At 49.1% G+C, this 23,225-nt stretch overlaps 1 protein-coding gene across 1 annotated transcript in view; it reads left to right on the forward strand.

Annotated features, from left to right (window-relative positions):
• CDH2 (cadherin 2) overlaps positions 1-20,888 on the forward strand; it is a 195,405-nt gene extending 174,517 nt beyond the window's left edge. The window contains exons 15-16 of the mRNA XM_015564689.1: positions 12,934-13,098; positions 19,500-20,888. Coding sequence (XP_015420175.1) covers positions 12,934-13,098; positions 19,500-19,706 — 372 coding nt within the window. The 3' untranslated portion in view covers positions 19,707-20,888. The remainder of the gene's footprint in view (positions 1-12,933; positions 13,099-19,499) is intronic.
• Positions 20,889-23,225: the final 2,337 nt, after the last annotated feature.

Raw genomic sequence — 23,225 nt, forward strand, 5'->3', positions numbered from 1 at the left:
CAGGCACCATGATATAGCAAAATCGCGAATCTTCAATGCATATATAAAGAAATATACGGTAACCCGAATTTACCACACTCGCAAAATCGCACACAGCCAACCATACACCTAGTATGGTATCGCGATTCGCGATTTTGCGCTATCATACTGGGTGTATGATCGGCTGTGTGCGATTTTGCGAGTGTGGTAAAATCGCATAACAGCAAAATCGCATAACAGCCGAGCATACACCCAGCAGCGCTGCTGATGCCTGAACGGTATGTGGAATGAAGTGGGCAGGCATCGGGAGGCCACTATGGCACGGGGCAAGCACTATGGGCAGTCTATCTGAAGTGTACCTGGCGTATAAGACGACTCCCCACTTGGAGGCATATTTTTCAGGGCCAAAAAATCATCTTATACGCCGGCAAATACGGTAAGTGCCCAGCCAGCGTGGCTCAGTGTTGAGGGTTGACCTATGAACCTGGAGGTCAACAATTCCATTCCTGGCCAGAGAACATGCCCGGGTTGAGGACTCGGTCTTCAGTAGGGGGCGTGCAGGAGGCAGCCTGATCAATAAATCTCTCATCACTGATGTTTCTGTCCCTCTCTCCCTTTCCCTTCTTCTCTGAAATCAGTAAAAATATATTTTTAAAAAATAGTACTAAGTGGAAGGACACCGGTCATACCTGGGTGCTGCGTAGAACTGGAGGCTGGGGGCAAGAACACGAGATTTCTCAGCATCCGCTCGTCTGGACCAGGGCACCTGCTGTCACCTGATCTGGGTCCTTCCCTCCCCCACTTCATCCCTTTAGGAAATGGTTTAATGAAGGTTGATGGTTGCAGTTATTTTAGGAAAGACTTCCTTCCTTCATTGACTTTATGCTCTTAGATTGATGCTTGAGACCAGATGGTAAAACGTGTCTGTGGCAACGATTTGGTCACATTATCATCATAAACCCTCCGCCTCTTCTCTTCCTGACCTCTGAGGTTTTCTTCGCTACAACATAAACTCTTGGGCATGAATAGGCTGCCTTCTACCCACGTTCCTGATAGTTGGACGATTTTTCTGGAATGTTTCTTTATATCGTTCGCCGTGGCTAATTTCTTTATTTAGTACTTGTCTTCCTGTGGTGTCTTCTTGTAGCTTCTTGGTTCTTTGATGGCATTTTAGTCTCGATTAAAGATCTATTTCTGATCCTCTGTTAGGATTTCTACTTGCAGTTCTCGTGATAGGAAATGGACACAAAATTACATAAAAGGTTTTTTATGCATTCTAGTGTTTGCCCCATAGTCACAGGAGGAAATATGCAGGTAGTAATGCTACTCCAAGGTTTCTGTCTCTCCGGCCTTTGCACTGGCTCATGAAATCCGCTCTCTCACCTCCATCTCCGCGGCCACTTCCTGAACTTGGGTCAGAACCAGCACCCCCCACAGCAGCATCTACTGAGCGTCCCGGGCCTGGTTCTGATCTGATGCAGCTTCCTCCTTCCCATGGCAGACTGTGGGCCCTGCCCCCGAGCTGCGGGATTCCCTTCTCCTTCCTCTCACCATCCTTCCAGGCAGCAGAGCATTATGGGTCTTCCTTCTCCTGGAAAGGCTTGCCGGTTTCTTTGTTTTTATTCACGTAAACCTCCTCATGTTCTCAGCTTTACCGTGTCTCCTCGGAGCCCTGTGTCCCCGCGGCATCTGTGCTCCTGCCCTGAAGGAGGACTCGCTGGGCAGGAGGCAGGGCCCGGGTTCTTTTTCGTTTCCTCCCTCCGGGTGCCCAGCGTTTACCAAGAAGATACCCCCTCTCCGCGGCCTGGCGGCGGCATCGGCCCGAAGCCAGTGGCTGTGTGTGTGAGGCTGTGGGCAGGCTTCCCGACGCTGTGCTACTCGGCCTGTTTGTCTGTCCTGGGCCCATTCCCTGCTGTTTTTCCTACGGGAGTTTTCCAATATGTCTCTCGGGATAAATTCACCAACTGAATGCATCAAGAGTTTTTTCCGAGTTTCGTAGATTTTATTATTTATCATTTTTCCCAAAGGAAACACACACACACGTTTATTTAATATTCTTACTTTCTTTTTTTTAAAGGTTTTACTATCTTATACATTCTTTTTTTTTAATATACTTTATTGATTTTTTACAGAGAGGAAGGGAGAGGGATAGAGAGTTAGAAACATCGATGAGAGAGAAACATTGATCAGCTGCCTCCTGCACACCCCCTACTGGGTATGTGCCCGCAACCAAGGTACATGCCCTTGGCTGGAATTGAACCTGGGATCCTTGAGTCCGCAGGCCGACGCTCTATACACTGAGCCAAACCAGTTAGGACTAGTATTCTTACTTTCAAAGTGAATTTATTCCAAATGCTTCTCCGTCTTCTAAGTAGGACGTTATTGCTGTAGATGTTAGAGTTGTGGTCAGTCCCAGGAAGGGCAGTTTTGGGAAATGGACTGGGTTCTAGTTTCCATAAATGGACAGGCTCCCTGTGAGAAGCCCGTTTCTGGGCAGCAGGGAGCATGGAGCTTTTCAGCAGCAGAATAGGGTTCCTGCTTTTTATTAGGTTTTTTGAAGATATTCTCTCTTAGCAGCCGTGGGCCCAGGGCATGGAATGTGGGCCGGCTTGCCCCTGGCAGGCACTCCAGCCCCTGTGTGCGTTGGGCCCTCCCCCTGGATCTCTGAGTTTGCAAGTTTGTGCAGAGGCTCAATGGAACCAGCACACCCTGACAGCTTCCCTTTCGGTTTGAGAGGCCTCGTGTCTTCAGGAAACGGTGGCCACGTTCATCAGCGCTGGCATCCATGACGTGCTCTGTGCCAGGCACGGGGCCGTGTTCTGAGTCTGCATGTCTCTCACCATCTTCCCAGCAGCCTGTGCAGCAGGTACTGCGATTAGTTCCGTTTTCACACCAGGCCCGCCTGACCGGAGAGGCCGCGCTCTGCTGCCCTGGGCGGGGGTCAGGGTGTGTTCCCTCGGTCTTGCTGGCCTGGCGCAGGCAGGCAGGCCTTGGCCACAGCTGGTTAGATGACCACTAACAATCTGGCTTAAGAACAAGTAAAGGGTAAGACCCAATTAACTGGTTAAAGGCGGTTTGCAAAATGGAGCACATTTGGACATTCCTAGCGCTAAAATCTGGAGGAGCCGCCTGAGCAGCCAAGTTATTTTATTAAAAGAGCCAGGCATACAATCTGGGCAGCTGGAACTAAAACCTGACATCCAGGCTGGATGCCGAGACGGAGGGAGGGGGTGCAGATACCAGAAAATCCTTGAGGCCCATCCGCCACTCCCTGACTCAAGGTCACTCGGCCTGGGGTCAACTGTGGACTTCCTGCCCCGCTGTGAGCAGCCAGCCCCCTGGTCTCCTCCTCAGCTGAGAACAAAGCTGTGCAGTGTCACCATATTTGATTCTCTGAAATAATTGTTTTACAGAATCATTCTGCTGTGTCAGCAGGCTGGCAGGTGGCTGAAGCTGGGTGTCTCGGTGGAGGCCACTTCCACAGTCGAATTGTTGGCTGAAGCACACTGTTTGTTAATTATGTCCCCAGGTTACTCCTCTTTCCACCCCCACCTGCAAACAGGAGGCCCTGTTAGCTACTGAAGGAGGGACAGTGACTGCACAGGCGGCCAGGGCCGCCAGGGTTTGGGTTAGCACATGGTCATCTCCTTTGTTCTCACAACACAGGGCCAGGGGCACCTTGGGGCCTGAGACAGCGTAGATTTGGGGCATTCCCCTTCCCGGTCCCTGCTCTGCATTCAGTGCATTGAATGGGCACGTGGCTCCTCATTGCCTCTCCCTATCATTTCATGTGCGTGAGCACAGTACTTTATCATTTAAATACTTATTCCTCCTGACGCATCCTATGTTTACTATGTTCAGAGTTAGAAGAATAGGGACGAATCAGTATTCCAGGAATGAAGTAATAGAGATTTGAATGCCAGATATGTTAGCAGGAAGTTGGGTTGGGGGCAGCTAAAAAAGTGCCAGAGTTCTGCCACTTGGCCCAGTCCACCAGCTGCCTGGTTTGATGAACAGGGTTGTATTGGACACAGGAGAAGTGTGCCCAGCCTTGCTGTGGACTTGCTCCATTTGCGGGTTCAGTCGCCATTTTTCTCCGAAGGTTGCATCCTCTGGAGCTCAGCACAGATTTCAGTCATCTGCCCAAGGTCACCCAGTGTTTTGTGGTGGAGCCGGGTTTGAGTTAAAGTGCTCCGAGTTCAGATGTAAATCACCACACTGTGCTTTCTTTTCTGTGTTGAGTTTATGTGAGAATTTATCAGAAAACACAAATATATATATATACTAGAGGCCCAATGCACAAAGATTCATGCAAGAGTAGCACTTCCTTTCCCTGGCCGCCGGCACAGCCTTTGCTCTGGCCGGGATCTGCCTTTCAGCCTTCCCACGCTGTCCAGAGGCCCAGAGTGGCTGGGGTGTGCAGAATGCCTGCGCCCCGCCCCCACAGCCACTTGACCTGCGTATGCAAATTAACCGGCCATTGTTGTTGGGTTAATTTGCATACTCACTCCTGATTGGCTGGTGGGCATTGCAAAGGTATGGCCAATTCGAATCTTTTTTATTAGTGTAGATATCTTTTTAGGAAATTCCAAATAAGGTGTTAAGATGTGACACAACCCTAGTGAAGGATGTTGGTGTTCTGTCACCATATTTCCAAACAGACATTGCCACTTCCTTATTATTTATTTGTAGGTTTCCTCCAAGATAGAGTAACAGGTCGTGCTACCATGGAAGGACCAGCCTTGTCTGCGGGGTGATGTTTCAGTTTCTGTTGAGGAGGACGGGGAACTTGGGGTGAGAATGTGGAACTGAAGGTGCAACTAGAAGGCTACATGTTTGTCGCCGGGGAAGAGTCTAAGAAATGGGCTCATCCTTACAGGGCTCTCCCAACCGCAGGACAAGCTTTGTCTACGGGTCGGGTTTCAGGAGGAGCATCCTCTGAAGCCCTTTGCTCTACTAGATCCGAAGGCTCCAGCCCCAGCCCCACTCCTTCCAGCAGAGCCTCACAGCTCCTCAGCCCTCCACCCTCCATAGCCTTTGTCATATTTTATCCGTTATTTTGTTTTCATTATTTTTATCTTTATCATTGAGAACATTACAGATGTCCCTCCTTTTTCCCCCACTCCCCCCCCCAAGGCCTTCACCGCACTATTGTCTGTGTCCACGGGCTATGCATGTAAGATCTTTGGTTAATCTCTTCCCACCCCCCTTTCCCTCCCCAGCCAGGGACCCATCAATCTGTTCCATGCTTCTGTACCTCTGGATCTATTTAGTTCATCCATTATTTTGTTCATGGAAGTGAGATCCTGTGATACTTTCTCTGACTGGCTTATTTCACTCAGCGTAATAGTCTTCAGTGTGTCCTTGTGAAAAACATTAGACTAAAAGCTCTATGAGGTCAGTAACCAGATCCATGATGCAAGAGACTCTTCAGAAAGTATCTGTTGCATGGAATTGAATTGAATTGCATCTTTCCAAGAGAACATGTCAGAATTGTACGGTCGGAAGTAAGTTGTAATAACCTTTCAACAGCGCCAGTTTCTGAAGCCGAGCCATAATTTTGCACCAAAGAATGAACCTGCAGCTCATCCCTGATTCTGAAAATGTTTCCCCTGTGACGGATAGGGCAGCCTTAAAAACGGAGTTGTGGGAGCAGAAACAAGGCCTGTGTCCAAAGGGGACTCAGCCAGTGTCCCTGCAGGATGTGAGAAACTGCCCACGCCCCGACACCAACACGCCGTGTGCAAAATCTTCATCTGCATATGCAGTCCCAGTTGTTTTACCTCTAGTAGGTTTACTCTTCAAACCAGAACTGTTTTCAGCAAACCTTTGGTTTTGGGGGCTTTCCTAACCCAGAGAATCTAGTTTTTCAGCTCATTTCACCTGTGCAGGTCATCACCATCCTAACTGTGTTTCTCGGGGGAAGGAAGTCGGGTGGGAATGTAATTTACATAAAAGCTCACAGGGGTTTTGCATTACTTGTCAGCAGTCCTGTGATCATGTGTTGACATCTTATCACTGTTTTATTCAATTATTTCCATGCCAGGAGCGATGGAGGGGGAGATTATATGTTCTCCCCAGCCTCCCCTTCCTTTCTGTGTCTGCAGGGTTTCTTGCTTGTGCCGTAGTCAGCTTTTCCCCAGGTAACTAACTGTCTTTCGCTTCAGAATGTTGTGCATTTACTGTCATATCCGTGCTTTCATTTCTTCCCGTTTGTCTGCAGACAGGAAACAGGTTTCCCTTATCCGAATGCGAATTGTAAAGCCGTTTGCCTTTGCTGCAGTCACAGAAAAAGCGCCCCTTGTCCCAGCCCTGGCCCGAGGCAGCAGAACTGGCCAGCAGATGCGTTTCAGCCCTGGCTCCCACCACGAGGCCCAAGAGGGACCAGGAGCTCTGCCTGCCCTCCCCCTGCCCTCCAGCCAGACGCGGGGGCGGGGGGAGATCTTCCCAACTAAGAAGCAGTGGGGTTTGTTTTACCCACCGACCAGCCAGCGTGCACAGACAGCGTGCTGGGCCCAGTGAGCGTGGCTCCCCTCTAGCTCCCTCCTGGCACTAAAGGCCCCACATTTCCTCCCTCAGCAAACTAGGGGGTGCACTTCTCAACAGCCTTGGCTTCAAGAAGCAGCTTTTGTGTTTTGTTTTGTTTTCATGTTTTTTGCTTCTCTGGTCTGTCTCCTCTTTCCACACCGCTTCACTGAGCCCGGGACCCGGGGCCAGTCATTAGCCTCTTGGAGCTGCTGTAATCAATGGCATGGAACAACACCCACTTGGAAGGAATTGGTGCTTGGAGCACCGCTGACCCATGAACCACTGGGGGAGGTGGGGGGAGGGGACGGTGAGGGACACGCATCCCCCTGGAGAGTTGAAAATCTGCCATAACCTTTTCCTCTCCCAGCACTTAACCCCTGATAGTCTGCTGTGGGCCGGAAGCCTTGTGGTTAATGTAAAAGATGGGCTAGCACATATTTTGTATGTCATATGTATGATGTACGGTGTTCCTGCAGTGAAGGGGCTAGAGAAGGAAAATCTGTTACTGGGAAAGTTAGAGGGGAGAGAGGGCACATTGGTGGCATTGACTGGAAACGGCTCGCGTGGAAGTGGGCTGTGCAGTTGGGACCGTGCTCAGGGCGGCTGTGTCCTGGGGGCACCGAGGAGCCCTGGCGTAGCTCCTGCAGGGCGGGTGCCGTGGGAAACAAACGTGGTTCCTTCCTTCGCCATCGGCGCTGAAAATGGCATCGGGCACCGGGAGGCACCCTGAAACCCCTGTGGAGCCATAAATGAGTTTCCACCGCTTCTCTGGGGCAGACTTCGCTGCACAGTTCCATATATTTACCCACAATGCAGCGTTCTGAAAGTTTTGCCTGGGACTCCGGAATTTCAATTTCTGCCATTGCAGCATTTTATTTTATATCTTATCTAACGCAGCCAAATGCCTGCAGATAGGTTCGTGGTGTCACTTTTCTGAGCCAGCCATAAATCACTGCACGGCGGTGGCAGGTACAGGAAAAGCCGCAGCCAGGGTCTCAGCTGCTAACTTCTTCATAACTCGCCCGAGACTATCATCCTTCAGACATTTTCCATCAGAGATGGGAGGAAAGGTGTTTCTTGCTACTTGCGACGTGAGTCTTTTACAAACCCTCTCCCATGCCTGTCTCTGGTGGCCGGTGCCAAATGGCACATGCTCCAAACATTAGGGAGAACAAGGCTTCCCTTGGCCGCCGTGTGAAAATTAGTACATTTCTTTGGGAAGTTCACGCCGTGAAGGTGAATGCAGGAGGACTTTCCAGCTCCACTTTCTCCCGAGAGTTTTAGGGACCAAAAACAAAGGTTTCTGGTTGGTGGTTTCTTCTGTATAATCTTCAGAACGAAGGCCAGGACGCCAGAGATCTGGCGCATGTTCTGAAGTCTCTGTAATTCTCTTTCTAATTCTCATCCTACGTGTTGTAATTTGTGTGCGGAAAGCGGTGCAGGCTTGTAAAGATGTGTAATTTAGAAGGTTTGCATAGAGCGACCCCTTATCAAAGGCTTAAAATGGGACCCTGGGGTCAGGACCTCTGCCATCGAGCACACAGCAAGCCCATGTCTGCACCCTGAGCACACCCCGCCCGCCTCCCACCACCAGCAGATTTTTATATCCTGTATTTGCCATAGACGAGGAGAAACCATTAGAGAAACTTTTTTTAAATTTTTTATTGTTGAAAGTTTTACATAGGTCCCCGTTTTCCCCCCATTGACCTCTTCCAGCCCGCTCTCATCCCTCCCCCCCCTTGCTTCTCCCCCACCCAGGCCTCACCACTCCATTGTCTGTGTCCATGGGTTATGCATCTCTGCAGACAAGTTCATTGGTTGATCTCTTCCCACCCACCCTCCCCTGCTTCCCTCTGGTTCAACAGTCTGTTCATGCTTCCATGTCTGTAGGTCTGTTTTTGTGCATCAGTTTATTTGGTTCATTAGATTCCACAAGTGAGTGAGGTGATCTTTCTCATCATAGAGAAACGTGTGTTTTAACCCAGTTTCCAGCTTCCTGCAGATGCCAGGGTAACGGAGGGGCGGGACACATCTCCGTCATTACGGTGAACTCACCATGGCACCCAGGGCCTCTCCAGCCCTCCCCACTGTGAGCTTGGCCATGGCGGACCATGTGACCCAAGAGGCATTTCTTGAATTAGGCTGCTCTTCTGAACATCGGGCATGAAATGTGTCGGAGACTTTATTCAACACATTTCTCAGTGAACCCTTTCAACAATAAAGATTTAAGAAAACAAAGAAGGCCCGGCTGGTGTGGCTCAGTGGTTGAGCATCAACCTATGAACCAGGAGGTCACAATTGATTCCCATTCAGGGCACAGGCCCAGGTCGCAGGCTCAATCCCCAGCAGGGGGTGTGCAGGAGGCAGCTGATCAATGATTCTTTCTCATCATGGATGTTTTTATCTCTCCTCCCTTCCTCTCTGAAATCAATAAAAATATATCTTTGGGGGAAAAAAAGAATAAAATAAAATAATAAATGAAACCTTTCTGTGGGAGGAGGAGAAACCATTAGAGAAACTTTTTTTAAATTTTTTATTGTTGAAAGTTTTACATAGGTCCCCGTTTTCCCCCCATTGACCTCTTCCAGCCCGCTCTCATCCCTCCCCCCCCTTGCTTCTCCCCCACCCAGGCCTCACCACTCCATTGTCTGTGTCCATGGGTTATGCATCTATGCAGACAAGTTCATTGGTTGATCTCTTCCCACCCACCCTCCCCTGACTTCCCTCAGAGATTCAACAGTCTGTTCATGCTTCTATGACTCTGAGTCTATTTTTGATCATCAGTACATGATCTTACTCATATGTGGATTCTTAAAAGATTTTAATCAACACATTTCTCAGTGAACCCTTTCAACAATAAAGATTTAAGAAAACAAAGAAGGCCCGGCTGGTGTGGCTCAGTGGTTGAGCATCAACCTATGAACCAGGAGGTCACAATTGATTCCCATTCAGGGCACAGGCCCAGGTCGCAGGCTAAGTCCCCAGCAGGGGGTGTGCAGGAGGCAGCTGATCAATGATTCTTTCTCATCATGGATGTTTTTATCTCTCCTCCCTTCCTCTCTGAAATCAATAAAAATATATCTTTGGGGGAAAAAAAGAATAAAATAAAATAATAAATGAACCCTTTCTAGGGCCCTGACGTGGCGATGGTGGAAAAGGCTGGGTGGGACTACAGAGCTTTCTAAGCCTGTGTCTGCTCTCTGGGTAGTAAGGTCGGAGGAAGAGGCAGGGGCTCAGGGGGAGAGACACAGCCTGCAGATGAGCGTGCTGCGCGTGTACGGCCGGGGAGGCGCTATCCGTGGCCGCAGGAGGCAGCTGCCATCAGCTGTAACACGTCACATCAGGGTTCAAGCTCTGTTTTGCCAGATCTTCCTATTTTCAGATGAAATGTTGGCAGCTGACTAGAAAAGTTGTAAAACACGGCTGACCAATCACAGTGCGTTTGTGCCTGTGACCTTTGTAGAGGGAGCTCTCTGAGGCATCGAGGGAGACAGGCTCTTCCAGGTGCGACGTACCTCGCAGAGCCCACGTGCCTGCGTGCCCTCCCGTCGCCACGGCAGGGTCTGCGCTCACCCTGAATGGCCAGGTCATGACTGCAGACTCACCGGGAGTCCACCCCCGGGGAAAAGACCTGCTTACACCGAAGGTTCAGTGCCTTAGTGTCCTGTTACTCCGGCTCCTCATAAGGCATTTTAATCCTCAGCATAAAAATACTTACCGGCTCTCCTCGTTATCCCTCTGGTCTGTTCCCCCTTTTCACAAAAGCTTCGGTGGTCATCAGACGGCACAGGCCGCACCGTTCACCCCCGCTACACGGGGTGGTTATGCGGTTCGCTGTCCCCCGGGAGCACCTGCTTCCTGAGGGCTGAGCGTTCACCGCTCTCCAAGTCAGTCGCTCTGTAATTTGTACAAAATTTTACCATATCAAAGGCTTTCGCGTCTATGCCATTGTATGCCTTTGACATAGTCTATAAATAACTCACGAATTCTGCAGAAGTTTCAATGGAGCCCGTGGGTGTAAGATCAGGAAGTTTCCACTCGAGTCCTGTACGGGTGACATGAGGTCCCCTGTCCGGACAAGAGAAGACAGCACCCCATGCCCTTGCTTGTGCTGTGGATTCTCCTTCCTCCCAGCCCATGCATTGCTCAGGGTTCAAAGCCAAAGCCGGTTTCCCCCCCTCTGAGCCCGCGCTTTGCCATCTATCAAGTTCACTTGCGGGCTGGCCTGTCCTACTCTGTGCACCTGCCTCCCCTCCCCTTGTGACCCATGCTCTCCTCCAGGGCGGTTTCTCCTCCCTCCTTCCCCCGTTAGGTTAGCTCGGCTGAGGCTCCGGGAAGCTGCTGTGCAGGGCAGTGGGCCCAGGCGACAGATTGAAGTTTGAGGTCAGCGTTTGGAAGTCAGGCACATCTGGCTTTGATTCCCATCCTGATCGCGGACGTGCTGTGTGACCTTGGGCAAGTTACTCAACCCCTCTGGTCTGCCTCTTCCTCCAAAAAAAGACGCTGATAAAACACTCTTGATGGGTTTGTTACAACGTGTTGGTGAGCAGACACTTATCCAGGGGCTGGTGGGGTGCCTGGCACTGGAGGGTCTGAATGCCTGTGACCTTTCTCCTGGCGTTCCTGGTGTGAGTCCAGTCGTTCCTCACGTTCCTGTCCCTCCACACTCCTCCTCCGGGTGCGGAGACACCCCGCCTCGCAGCCGGGCAAGGGATGCGGCTTTGAGGTCTGATCCCTGTGCAGTCCGTCTGTCTGTCTCTGAGCCTCAGTGGCTCTGCGACCGGACCAGTCACTTGGGCTGCTCGAGGCTCAGCCTCCTGGACTCTCTAGTGGAGACAGTACAACTTAACCGCGCTGGTCAGGGCGTTAAATGAGCAAACACACGTGAAGCGCCCAGGCAGCCCCAGGAGGGGCGGATACCCAAGCCTTGAATCCACGCCACTGTCCGCAGCTGCAGGCGGCCCGGTTCACCTGGTTGTCCACAGAGACGAAGCCTGCGTGACAAAGAGCATCAGAAACCGTGTAAATATCAGCGTTCGATTGGAGATCCCCGTTCAGCGGGGGATGTGGCCCTTTGTGGCGCTAGAACTTGGGGGTGTTAAATCTATGGAGCACCTGCCCTCACCTGCGATCCTGATGCATGTTCACAGAACAGTCAGTTTCTTGACACTCCGGCCCCACTGGTGGGTGTGAAAGCTGGACGCGGTGCTGAGGGCCAGTCCTGCCCAGAGCATCCCCACCAGCTGGGCTGGCCTGTCCCCAAGGGGCCCAGGGGTCAGGCCGCTTTCTGAGATCCCACGGAGGCCAGAGGTGGCAGCCCTTGTCGGTGACGCGCGTGCAGTAAGGGCTGCGGGCCACATACTGTATAGCCTCTGAGGCGTCTGCTTCTGTGTTGTTGTTATTGTTTTAAAGGGCCCTTTAACGATGGAAAAGCCAGTCTTAGAAAAACAGGAAATGGGTCAGACTGGCCCACAAACCAGGGCCTGCGGGCTCCAGACCAGGAAGGGCCGGAGAAATAAAGCGTGGCCTTGAAACCAGCAGGACCTAATACCCTCCTTTAAGGAAAAGGGGACCACACCTGCATCGGTTTACAACCATTTTTTATAAGCCTCATAATAGAGAGAAAAGTTTCCCTCCACCCTCTTAGGGTCCTTGGCCGGGTGTGAAGGTTAAACGAGCGAAGGAAGGTGAGCAGAAGGAAGATGAACAAGCGGACACACAGTTGTGACATTTTTTGCCCGGACCTGGGAGACTGCACAAGGGAATGGAAACCCAGAGACGTGAGCAGAGCGGGAAGCTTTTAGGCCAGGCAGAGGGGCCGGGCTGTCTGGAGTAAGTGGTGGGAATCGACTAGGAAGATAAACGGGGAGAAGCGACTCGGAAGATCCGTGACTGAATTTCCCTGGGGATAAGCGTGTCCTCCCTTCTCCTGGTCCCAGCAGGGGACCCTCCATGTGGGAGTTTTAGGGAAACTCCCGTTTCCAGGGAAATCTGGTGAAAGGGGAGAAGGCCACAGGACCTTCATGTTTCTGTCATTTTAAAAAATTCCTCCAACTGAAAACATTCAATGTGCGAAGGTGACCTGTTTGAGGGCAGTGTGTCCTGACCTGTCACTGTTTCGCTATCGCCTTTGCTGCTTTGGGGCAACTGTATTTCCTGTGAGTTCGTAGCGGGGCCTCGTGTCACCCTTTCCATGGGGAACTGACGAGGGGCGCTAGGGGGACAGATGGAGCGCAGGCTGGGGGATGGGAAACGCAGGGGCAGAGCGTGGGAGGGAAGTATTTCATCATCACACGAGTCCCCGGCGGCCACGCTGCCGCTGTGTTACACGCGCTCATGCCCCTGCCTCCTGGGCGCGTGTTTCCACACACACGCTCTCTGTGGCCACCGTCACGCACCCGCCCGGCCTTGGCCTTGTCTCCGCAGGACTACGACCTGAGCCAGCTGCAGCAGCCCGACACGGTGGAGCCCGACGCCACCAAGCCCGTGGGCATCCGGCGGCTGGACGAGAGGCCCATTCACGCTGAGCCCCAGTACCCCGTGCGCTCTGCGGCCCCGCACCCCGGAGACATCGGGGATTTCATCAATGAGGTACGGACACTCCCTTTCTCTATAAGAGCGTTTGCTTTATGCTAATGGTTAGTTCCAGGGAGACTACCGATTGCTTGGGATGCAGCGATGTCGTTCACACTTGTTTTTCTGCAGTTCATCTGTGTGGGTGAGCAAATGCGTCTTCAGGAACAGAAACTAGATGGAGGTGCTTAGATCAGCCCCAAAGAGATCGATCAGTAACATCCCGCCTTGTAAATGCCGTCATCCATAGGGTGTCCCAGAAAAATATGTGCACGCACTCTGAGTGATTAATTACAAGGGCAGTGCTGACTAACATACACTTCACTTTCACAGTAGGGCTCTGCTGTGACAGTGTGGACATTTTGGGGGAACACCCTGTATAGTATCGGCATAGGCTGTTTCCTGAGATTATAAGCAATAGACTTAACAATATTAAAAAGCGTGTTCTCATTTCATCTATTAGCACTGATGAATGTAACAATAGTTCACTTTCATTTTCCCCACTCTGCACCCTTTAAATCCACAAATGGTGAGAATCCAGTGCCTCCCAATGACCAGAGAGTTGCATCCAATGAGGTCAGTAGGAAGAGCAGCTAAATTAAATATTATGGAAGTGATCTAAATGCTTGTCTGAGGAGTTTTAAGAGCGCCTGTAAGAGGCAGCTAATTCTCTGTTGAATATCACAGATACGATTTTCACTGTCGGAATTCTTCCGGCGCTCTCGCAGGTCATCACTGACCAGGAATTCTGCGACGTTTCTTACTTCCGTCTGGAATGAGCATGATGTATGCTGCTTCATTCCATCATGTCTGTCATTAGGCTCCCATCCTCCTTTTGAATTTTTATTGTGAGTGTAGGAGCGACACATACGGATACTGACTGTATCTGTACGGCGGGACTTGGTCTGCAGCCGTATCGTCCCACTCAGTATCTCCAAGACCAGGGCGGGTCCTAGTGTGTTACAAAGGGGACTACGTTCCAGGTATGTGCCACCTGCAGTCTGGAGCTGATAAGATCATTTCCTGGGCGTCCTGGACATAGGTGTATATTACATTTACTGCTCGGTCCACCTTAGGTTTTTAGATGCACTTACTGTTTGGAAAAAAAAAGTTTTGAAACACATTTAGAATATGTATCTGTCTTTACACGTTTTCCTTACTGTCCGTTTCTAAAACGCATGCTGCTTCCTGAGCATATGTGTTGGCGCCTGCAAAGAGGTGGCAGGTCGATTTGCGGTAGAAGTGACGGGAACGTAGATGGAAGCCACAACCCAGAGAACGGGCAACTCCTCCGTCTACAGAAGTCTGCCCCCCTTTCCCAGGGGATTGCTCTGCGGGCCTGGTTAGGGGACATTCAGGAGCCTCCACCCCACTCAGGACCCCTCTCCTCTAGGACTCCTGGCATGAGGTTCCCTCTGCCTCCCTCGGAGTCCCCCTCGGTCCGGGGGGCGGGGAGGTGTGCACATCCCTGGGTCGGGAAGGGCCTGGTCTTGAGCCACATGGGTTTGCTGAGTACGTGGATGGTTGAAAGGCTCACTCCCCAAATGACTACCGAAGCGGAGACATTGAATATGATTATAAGATAGAAAATGTGCAAGAGAAAGGGGACCATAGAATATCACCCAGAAAAGGCTACCTTTGACCCAGGAAGAAAATCTAAGGAGGTGACGGTGTCAGGACAACGCAATAGGGCAGTGGCTCTCAACCTTCCTAGTGCCGCGGCCCTTTCATACAGCTCCTCATGTTGTGGGTACCCCCGACCATAACATTATGTTCGTGGCTACTTCAGAACTGTAATTTTGCTACTGTTTTGAATCGTCATGTAAATATCTGATAGGCTATATGTGTTTTCCGATGGTCTTAGGCGACCCCTGTGAAAGGGTCGTTCAACCCCCAAAGGGGTCGTGGCCCACAGGTTGAGAACCGCTGCAATAGGGGGTCCAGGGATGTGATAGTCGGTTCTGTGGGAAAATCAGAGTGTGAAACTGTCAAAAGGCCTAAGTCAGAAATAACACTCCAACACACCAACACACCACATAGATCCTTCCATCGGGGACGCTTGTCAAGACGCGCTCGGTATCTTCCTGTAGCTGGACAGACTGATAAATCCAGGCCACGGTTTCCAGTAGCTGACGGTAGCTAGGAAGAGCTGGAGCACAAGTTAGAAATACATTTGAGATGTCAACAGCTTTCTTTATCTCCGGGTCTGATTCAGCATAGCACCCAGTGTCCCAAAGGAAGAACAATGCAGTGGTGATTAGAATTGGGGTGTTTATAGATGTGAGGAGTAGGTAAGCTCATGAGGACATTCTATAGTTTGTTTGTTTATTTATATGATGAATGAATGTTGCCTCAACTCTCAAAAACGTTAACATTTCCCATCTAGTAGGAAGAGGAAAACAAATCACACAATTTTTAATTCCAGAGACAGCATTTCATTCCATTTTGAGGTTTTTAAACATGACCTTCAGAGGCTGATAAGTTGAAACACATTTATTTAATCTCAGCCCAACCGCAGGTATTAGCATACCTTCAATGATTCTACTAATCCCGTGTGTTTCTTTATCTCAGACGTACAAAAACCGGGGCGTCCTTCTGTGAAAAGACCGACGTTTGATCGTTATCATTTAAAAACGTATGGAAGGTGCTTCTAGAATAACTTGCTTAAAACTATGGAAGTTGAAAACTTGCTTTTGTCCCTACGGATTAATTCCAATCCATTCTCTTTAAAATATCTCTGCCCACTCTTACAGGAGTCGGGCGTTCGGGTTCAAACCCGGTTGCCTCACCGAATATCTCTGTTACCTTGTACAAGGGCAGGATCCTTGGCGAAACCTGTTGGATGCCCAGTCTGCTTCGTAGAAAATGAGGCTCATGGTAGAGCTTCCTTTTAGGACGGCAGGGAGGCTTACATGCGGTAATCCATGTAAAAGCGCTTGGCATAGCGCCTGTCCAACAAGAAATTCTCTTCATGATTATCAGTACTTTGTCATTATCGCTGCAAATTACCGTTCTACTGTCTTCCACTTATAAACAGAACACATACAAACCTCTCCTTTTTAAAAAAATCGCTTTAAGTAAAGTGGAATTCCCAGAAAGGGCCTTAGTGCTGCTGGTGTCGCTAAGTCGCAGAACCCCGCGTATCGTGAGCGTGGTGTACCCTTAGGTCCCGTGCGCATTTACACCGACGCCCTCGCGCGGAAAGGAGCGAGTGTACATATGCTACATGTGCACAAGGCGCTAGATGAATACGCCCAGACAGCAGCTCGAGTTCCCTCCTGGCACCCGCTGGACACCGGGCTCTGGGGCAGGTCCTGGGGTGAATGCAGGCAGCCACCGCGGAGAAGGGGTGCCGTCAAGTACAACCGACACGTGGCAGGAGAAGCTCGGGGGACAAGAGAGACCCCGGGAGTGACTCCCAGTCACGGGGGGAGGGGGCAGCCATACAGAAGTGACAGACATTTTAACAGGCTTCAAAGGATGGATGGGTGAATGGGAGGATGGATATTAATCAGATGAAAAAATATTTCAAACAAAGGGACTCACATTTCAGCTGCCAGGAGACGACGAACAAGCCCACGGCATGAGGCACAGAAGCACAGGGCGTGTGTGGGTGTGACGGGGTGGGTGACGAAGTCACCTGTGGTTGCCCGAGCGGAGCCGAGCGTTCCCCAGGCAGACAAGGTGGGGACCAGTCTGAGTCACTGAACGCCCCTCTGGGGACCTTACCCTCCGGGTCCCGCAGACATCAGGCCTTTGAGGAAGGACTTCCAGTTTTCCCCATGTTGGCAAACTCTGTTGGCTACTTAAACGTTTTAATCAGTTTTGACTTAACTTTTTATTAAGGGGAATTATTTTAAGGGCTCACACACTATTTAAAGTCATCTTCCATGTCCCCAGGGAAACCCTCCTCTCTCTGGTAAAAACGGCCATAGGTGATGGAGAGCAGTGAGAAGGTTGGGCCGGGGAGAGGGACATCCACTAACATCTGAGAGAGAAGCCTGTAGAAGCAGGGGCAGTCCTGGGAGCCGGAGACCAGTGAGAGAGGCGTGTGCTGTTGCCAGGGAGGCGGTGACAGGAGACAGAGTGAGGGACCCAGCCGACCTCTGTCTGGCCTCCCTCCCGCTGGCTCCTGCGCTGAGGAATGTGGGTTTGTGTGGTCCCTGTGAAGGCACAGCACAGGGCCAGAGCCGATAGGTACTCGCCCAGCAAGACCTGGGCCCCAGCCTCAGCTCTCCATCTCACAGAGGCACCTGGGACTATGGGAAACAGGTGGTTCTGCCCAGCCAGGCTCAGCGGTTGAGCGTCCACTATGAACCAGGTCAGGGTTCGATTCCCAGTCAGGGCACAGGCCCAGGTTGGGGGCTCGATCCTCAGTGTAAGGCGTGCAGGAGGCAGCCAGCCGATCAATGGGTCTCTCTCATCATTAAGGTTTCTATCCCTCTCTCCCTTCCTCTCTAAAATCAATACACATATATTTAAAAGAAGAAGAAATGTGTCTTGATTTGAATAAACAAGTCCAAAAATAATAAAGATGTAAAAAAAAAGAAAAAAAATAATAATAAAGATGCATTTTTTGGCTACTACTATCTAAGGCTACAATAGCTCACAACTTTAAAGTGTCGTTGACTTAGAATAACAAAGGCTTACTCCTTTCTCAAATCACATGGTAACTGCGGGCCCACAGTGGCGCAGGCCCTGACATCTCCTGCATCCCAGGAGGCAGAAGGGAAACTGCGGGGCCGGCCATCCTCCTGGCTGAGGAGGAAGGAGAGGAGCCTAGCGGAGAGGCGTTAGCTGGAACTCTGAAGAGCGTTCCTAGCCCTGGCGGGTGTGGCTCAGTGGTTAGAGTGTCGTCAAGGACACCAAAGGGTTATGGGTAGGAAAGGTTGGGGTGCATGCGGAGGCAACAGATGAATGTTTCTCTGTCACATTGATGTTTCTCTCTCTCCCCCTCCCCCTTTTTCTCTCTCTAAAAAAAGAAAAAATCAACGGAAATAGATCCTCCAGTGAGAATTTAAAAAATATATAGGATCTGCTCTACGCAGCCGCCCACACTCATTGGCCAACACCAGCCCCCCGGCCGAGCCTGCGGTTGGTGGGGAAGTGAGTCTGGCTCCGCTCAGAGGCCTGTGGTCTGTGGCAGGGGCTCCGCCTGCGGGAAGGGCCTCCTGAATCACTGAGGAAAGAAGTCATGAATTTTGAGAAAAATTATAGCTTGTGGTTCCCACTCTTCACAGACTTACCATGTAGTTTATTCTATAAATAAGATGAAGAAAATGCCATCTAACCTTATTTTTTTAGGTTGAAGTAGTTTGTTAAAGTCACTGTATCCTTAAAAGATAATAATACCTGATCACCGTGTATCAGTTAATCTCACACTTCATGCTTTGGTAAGATCACAAATGGCTTAATGCATGAGTTACCTTATATTATAATCCCGTCGGGCCTTGTCTTCATTCTTCCTTTGATATCCTTCCAGATTCAGGTCAAGTACAATGCCACTTCCTCCTGGAACTCCTAGTTCTCGGTGCTAGTCTGAGTTTTTTTTTTTTCTTTTTTCTTTTTTTTTTGGTCAGCATCCTGATGACTTTTGCCGGCACTTTCTCCAGTTAACCACCTCCCATTGTATGTCTGCCTTTGCTGACCTGACTCCCTGGGGCTTCTTTCTTGATAGAGGAACGGCATAAGTTAGTTTTTGCCTAATTTTTAAAATTTATCTTTATTGTGGAAGGTGACACAGATGCCCTTTTTTTCTCCCATTGACTCTAGCCTGCCCCCGCCCTCCAGGCCTTCATCACCCTTCATTGTCTGTGTCCATGGGTTATGCATACAGGCAGACGAGTTCTTTGGTTGATCTCTCCCCACCCACCCACCTACACTCCCTTCCCTCTGAGGTTCCTCAGTCTCTTGCATGGTGACTCTGGATCTATTTTGTTCATTGGCTTGTTTTTTTAAAAAAAATATATTTTATTGATTTTTTACAGAGAGGAAGGGAGAGCAATAGAGAGTTAGAAACATCGATCAGCTGCCTCCTGCACACTCGCCACTGGGGATGTGCCCGCAACCGAGGTACATGCCCTTGACCGGAATCCTTGACTGGAATTGAACCTGGGACCCTTCAGTCCACGGCCGACGCTCTATCCACTGAGCAAACCGGTTAGGGATTGTTTTGTTCTTTAGATTCAACAGCTGAGTGCCATCATGGGCTCCTCCCCTTTCTCTTCCGGGCTTATTTCGCTTGGCGCGTTTAATTTTGAGACATGCTGACAACCCCGGTGTCCAGGGTTGGAAAGGTCGTGGTCCGCAGGTGGACACTGACAGACAAGCCCTGGGTCCCCTGGAGCCCTGAGGTCCTGCCTGTGGATTTGCCCGTGGTAACCCCCTCCTCGTCCCTTCTCTCTCCTCCCAAACCCCAGGGCCTGAAAGCTGCTGACAATGACCCCACGGCCCCGCCCTACGACTCCCTCTTGGTCTTTGACTACGAAGGCAGCGGCTCCACGGCCGGGTCCCTGAGCTCGCTCAACTCGTCCAGCAGCGGGGGCGAGCAGGACTATGACTACCTGAACGACTGGGGGCCCCGCTTCAAGAAGCTGGCGGACATGTACGGGGGCGGCGACGACTGAACTTCAGGGTGAACTTGGTAACCGGACAAGTGCAGACCATTTCAACTGATATTCCCCCAAAGCATTCAGAAGCTAGGCTTTCACGTGTAGTCGGCTAGCACCGTGCTTGCGGGAGGCGTGGGCACAGGCTGCAAACCCACGTGGGCTCCGCGGGAATATCAGTGTCCGATGCTGTTGGGAGGAACACGGAGCTCAGTTACACTTGAATTTTACAGTACAGAAGCACTGGGATTTTATGTGCCTTTTTGTACCTTTTTCAGATTGGAATTAGTTTTATGTTTAAGGCTTTAATGGTACTGATTTCTGAAATGAGAGGTAAAAGACAAACTATTTTGTGGTGGGAGCAGTAAGTTAAACCATAATACGCTTCAGCACGCTTTGGTTACATTGCATTTGCTTTTATTAAAATTGCGAAGGAAACTAGCAAACAAAAACTCATGGAGCAATTTTTATGATCTTGGGGGATGAGACCATGAGGTTGGGAAAATGTACATTACTTCTAGTTTTAGACTTTAGATTTTTTTTTCCCACTAAAATCTTAAAACTTATGCAGCTGGTTGCAGATAAAGGGAGTTTTCATATCACCAATTTGTAGCAACATTTGAATTTTTTCATAAACTAGAATGTTAGACACATTGGGTCTTAATCCATGTACACTTTTTTTTTAATTTACTGTGTGTTTTTTTTTCACTTCACTGTAAAAATGGTATGTGTACATAATGTTTTATCAGCATAGTCTATGGAGAAGTGGAGAAACTGCAGAACATGTGTATGTATTATTTGGACAATGGATTCAGGTTTTTGCATGTTTATATCTTTCGTTATGGTAAAGTATTTACAAACAAAGTGACATTTGATTCGATTGTTGAGCTGTAGTTAGAATACTCAATTTTTAATTTTTTAATTTTTTTTAATTTTTTTGTTTGTTTTTGTTTGGGGAGGGAGAAACGTTCTTAGCACAAATGTTTTACATAATTTGTACCAAAAAAAAAAAAAGAAGAAGAAAGGAAAGGGGTGGCCTGGCACGGGCGGCACTGCTAAGTGTGTGTTTTTAAGAAGAAAAAAAAAATGGGGGGAAAAGCTTTCAAACCGGAGAGACTTCTGACAACAGCTTCGCCTCTGTATTGTGTACCAGAATACACATGAACACCCCAGCGTTCTGAATAAAATGCTAATTTTGGATCTGGTGGCTGGTTTGAACTTTTTTTTCCACTCGAGCTGCTTTGAATGATACAAAAATCCTAAGTCCTGGAGTGGCGTTGAGAACAACAGTACAAAGGTTGGTATTTGTTCTTGGGCTTTTCACCCTTGAGCCCTTAGTGGGCAGCCGGGCCAGGGGCAGCAGAAGGTCCATGTGGATCTTCCCGTTCCCACAGGAGACGAGCACCGAGGGATGCAGGAGCAGACGGGCCTGGCGGGTCCACAGATCCACCCTTAACAGCAGAGCTTGTGCAGTCCCTCCTGTCACCTGCGCTTTAATTCCCTTCTGCTCCGGCTCATGGCTACACTGACTCTGACGGCCTTTCTCCTTCGTGCAACCGCAAAAGGAAAACGCGGTGAACAGGGACGGGACTGGCCTGCAGACCTGGAATTCTCCGCAGTTCACTGCGGCCACGGTGCATGCACTGAGGGAAATGGATGTGGGTTTGACTGACGTTCATTCACTGACGGTGAGAAGGCTAAAGGCTAATTCCCAACATGTAGAGCCTTCCTAGAGAAGCAGAACCAAACTGTACGGTCACCCTAAAGCACAGTGACCCCTGTTTTGTAAAACTACTATTTGAAGTTCTCTGCTTTTTAGATGGGCCCTTGTTCTGTAAATTAACTTGGCTTTCTAGCTGCTTGAATAATAGGGAAGAAAACGTGGCTGTCTGACCTTGTAGGCTAGTCATCTAACGTAAGGTCCAGAAAAACCCTTATTTGGGAGACAAAGGGGTAGAAAGGGATACATAGGGAAAGCGTCCTCCATGTTTTTGCTCAGAAGTTTGGGAGACATCTCCCTCTGGGCCCACTGGCGAATAAATGGTGTAACTCCATTTCTCTGGGCGTTGCTTGGTTTTTCTTGGTCTTCTGCAACAACATGACCATTTTTTCCCAGTTTTATTGAGGTATAATTGATATATAAAAGTGTGTGTGTGTGTATTCATATATATGTAGTATGTGTGTGTGTGTGTGCAATGTGATGATTTGATGAATGTGTACATTATAAAATAATTTCCACAATCAATTAAGACATGCATCCCCTCACATAGTTATCTTTGTGTGGTGGTTTGGGTGTGCTCGTGTGCTGACAACAGTTAAGATTTACTTGCTAAGAAAATTTCAAATGTACAATATAGTATTGGCCTGATATAGTCACAGGAAGAAAATGGAAATGATCTTACTAACTATTGTGAAATGGTTTCTGTATGTTACTGTGATTCATAGTGAATTTTAAGAGATGAAGGAATTCTCACTGTATCTTTCTATTTGCTTCATGATCCTTATTATACCATATGTGCTTCCGCTGTACAGTCTGAGAAACATCTATATAGTATACCTCCTCTAATGAACTCCAGTCCTTTTGTGTTATTTTTGTAATAATTAAATGCCAGAGCTTGCCTCTGGGAGTTTCCATAATGAAACTTACTAAATGTACTAATTGAAATAGTCTTTTCTAAAATGTATTCTTAGACGGTGCCTCTGTGTTGCTGTACACCCAAATGAAAACTGAGCTGTATTTTTATTTTATTTATTTACTGATGACGCTATTACAGATTTTTATTTCAAATTTTGCAATATTTAAAATTTTCCTCCCTTAGGAAACACTCTTCTAATAATTTTCTAATGGTTACTGTACTGTCACAGACGACATCTCATATATGCATAAACTTTGAGCATTAATAATAAGCATTCTGTATAAAATCAGTAAATGTAAACATTATTTTTCAAAACTACCATTATTTGCAGAAGTAATACATGAATCTATTTCCTTGTGAAAACACTTTTCAAAAAAACAAAACAGGGACCAGTAAAAACGGAAAGCACCTGCCCTGCTATTGGAGGAATTTTTGTTAGCCGTCTGATGTGTAATTTTTAATTCTTTTAATGAGCATTTTTATTCCCACACTAGAGGCCCCGTGCATGAATTCATGCACGGGTGGGGTCCCTTGGCCTGGCTGGAGATCGAGGCCTATTGGGGAATCCGGGGTGGGTGAGAATCAGGGGCAGGGCTGGCTGGGGGGAGGGGCCGTGGGTGGTTGGGGGGATGGCCAGCTGGGGCCAGATCCGGCCGCATGGCCGCCGCAGTGCGCGTCATAGTGACCAGTCGTTCCAGCTGTTCCGGTCAGTCATTCTACCGTTCCGGACACTGGGCTTTGATATCTATAGGTTTCTATAAAGACTATGTTTTCATGAAAATGGGATTGCATGTGATATATTTTCGGTAACTTGCCCTTTTCACTAAGCATATGTCTTGGATATTTTTCCATATTAGTGTAAATATGTATATATCATTTTTAATTGCATTGTAGTATTCTT

This window comes from Myotis davidii, unplaced genomic scaffold (genome assembly GCF_000327345.1).
Source record: "Myotis davidii unplaced genomic scaffold, ASM32734v1 scaffold181, whole genome shotgun sequence".
Classification (NCBI taxonomy): Eukaryota; Metazoa; Chordata; class Mammalia; order Chiroptera; family Vespertilionidae; genus Myotis; species Myotis davidii.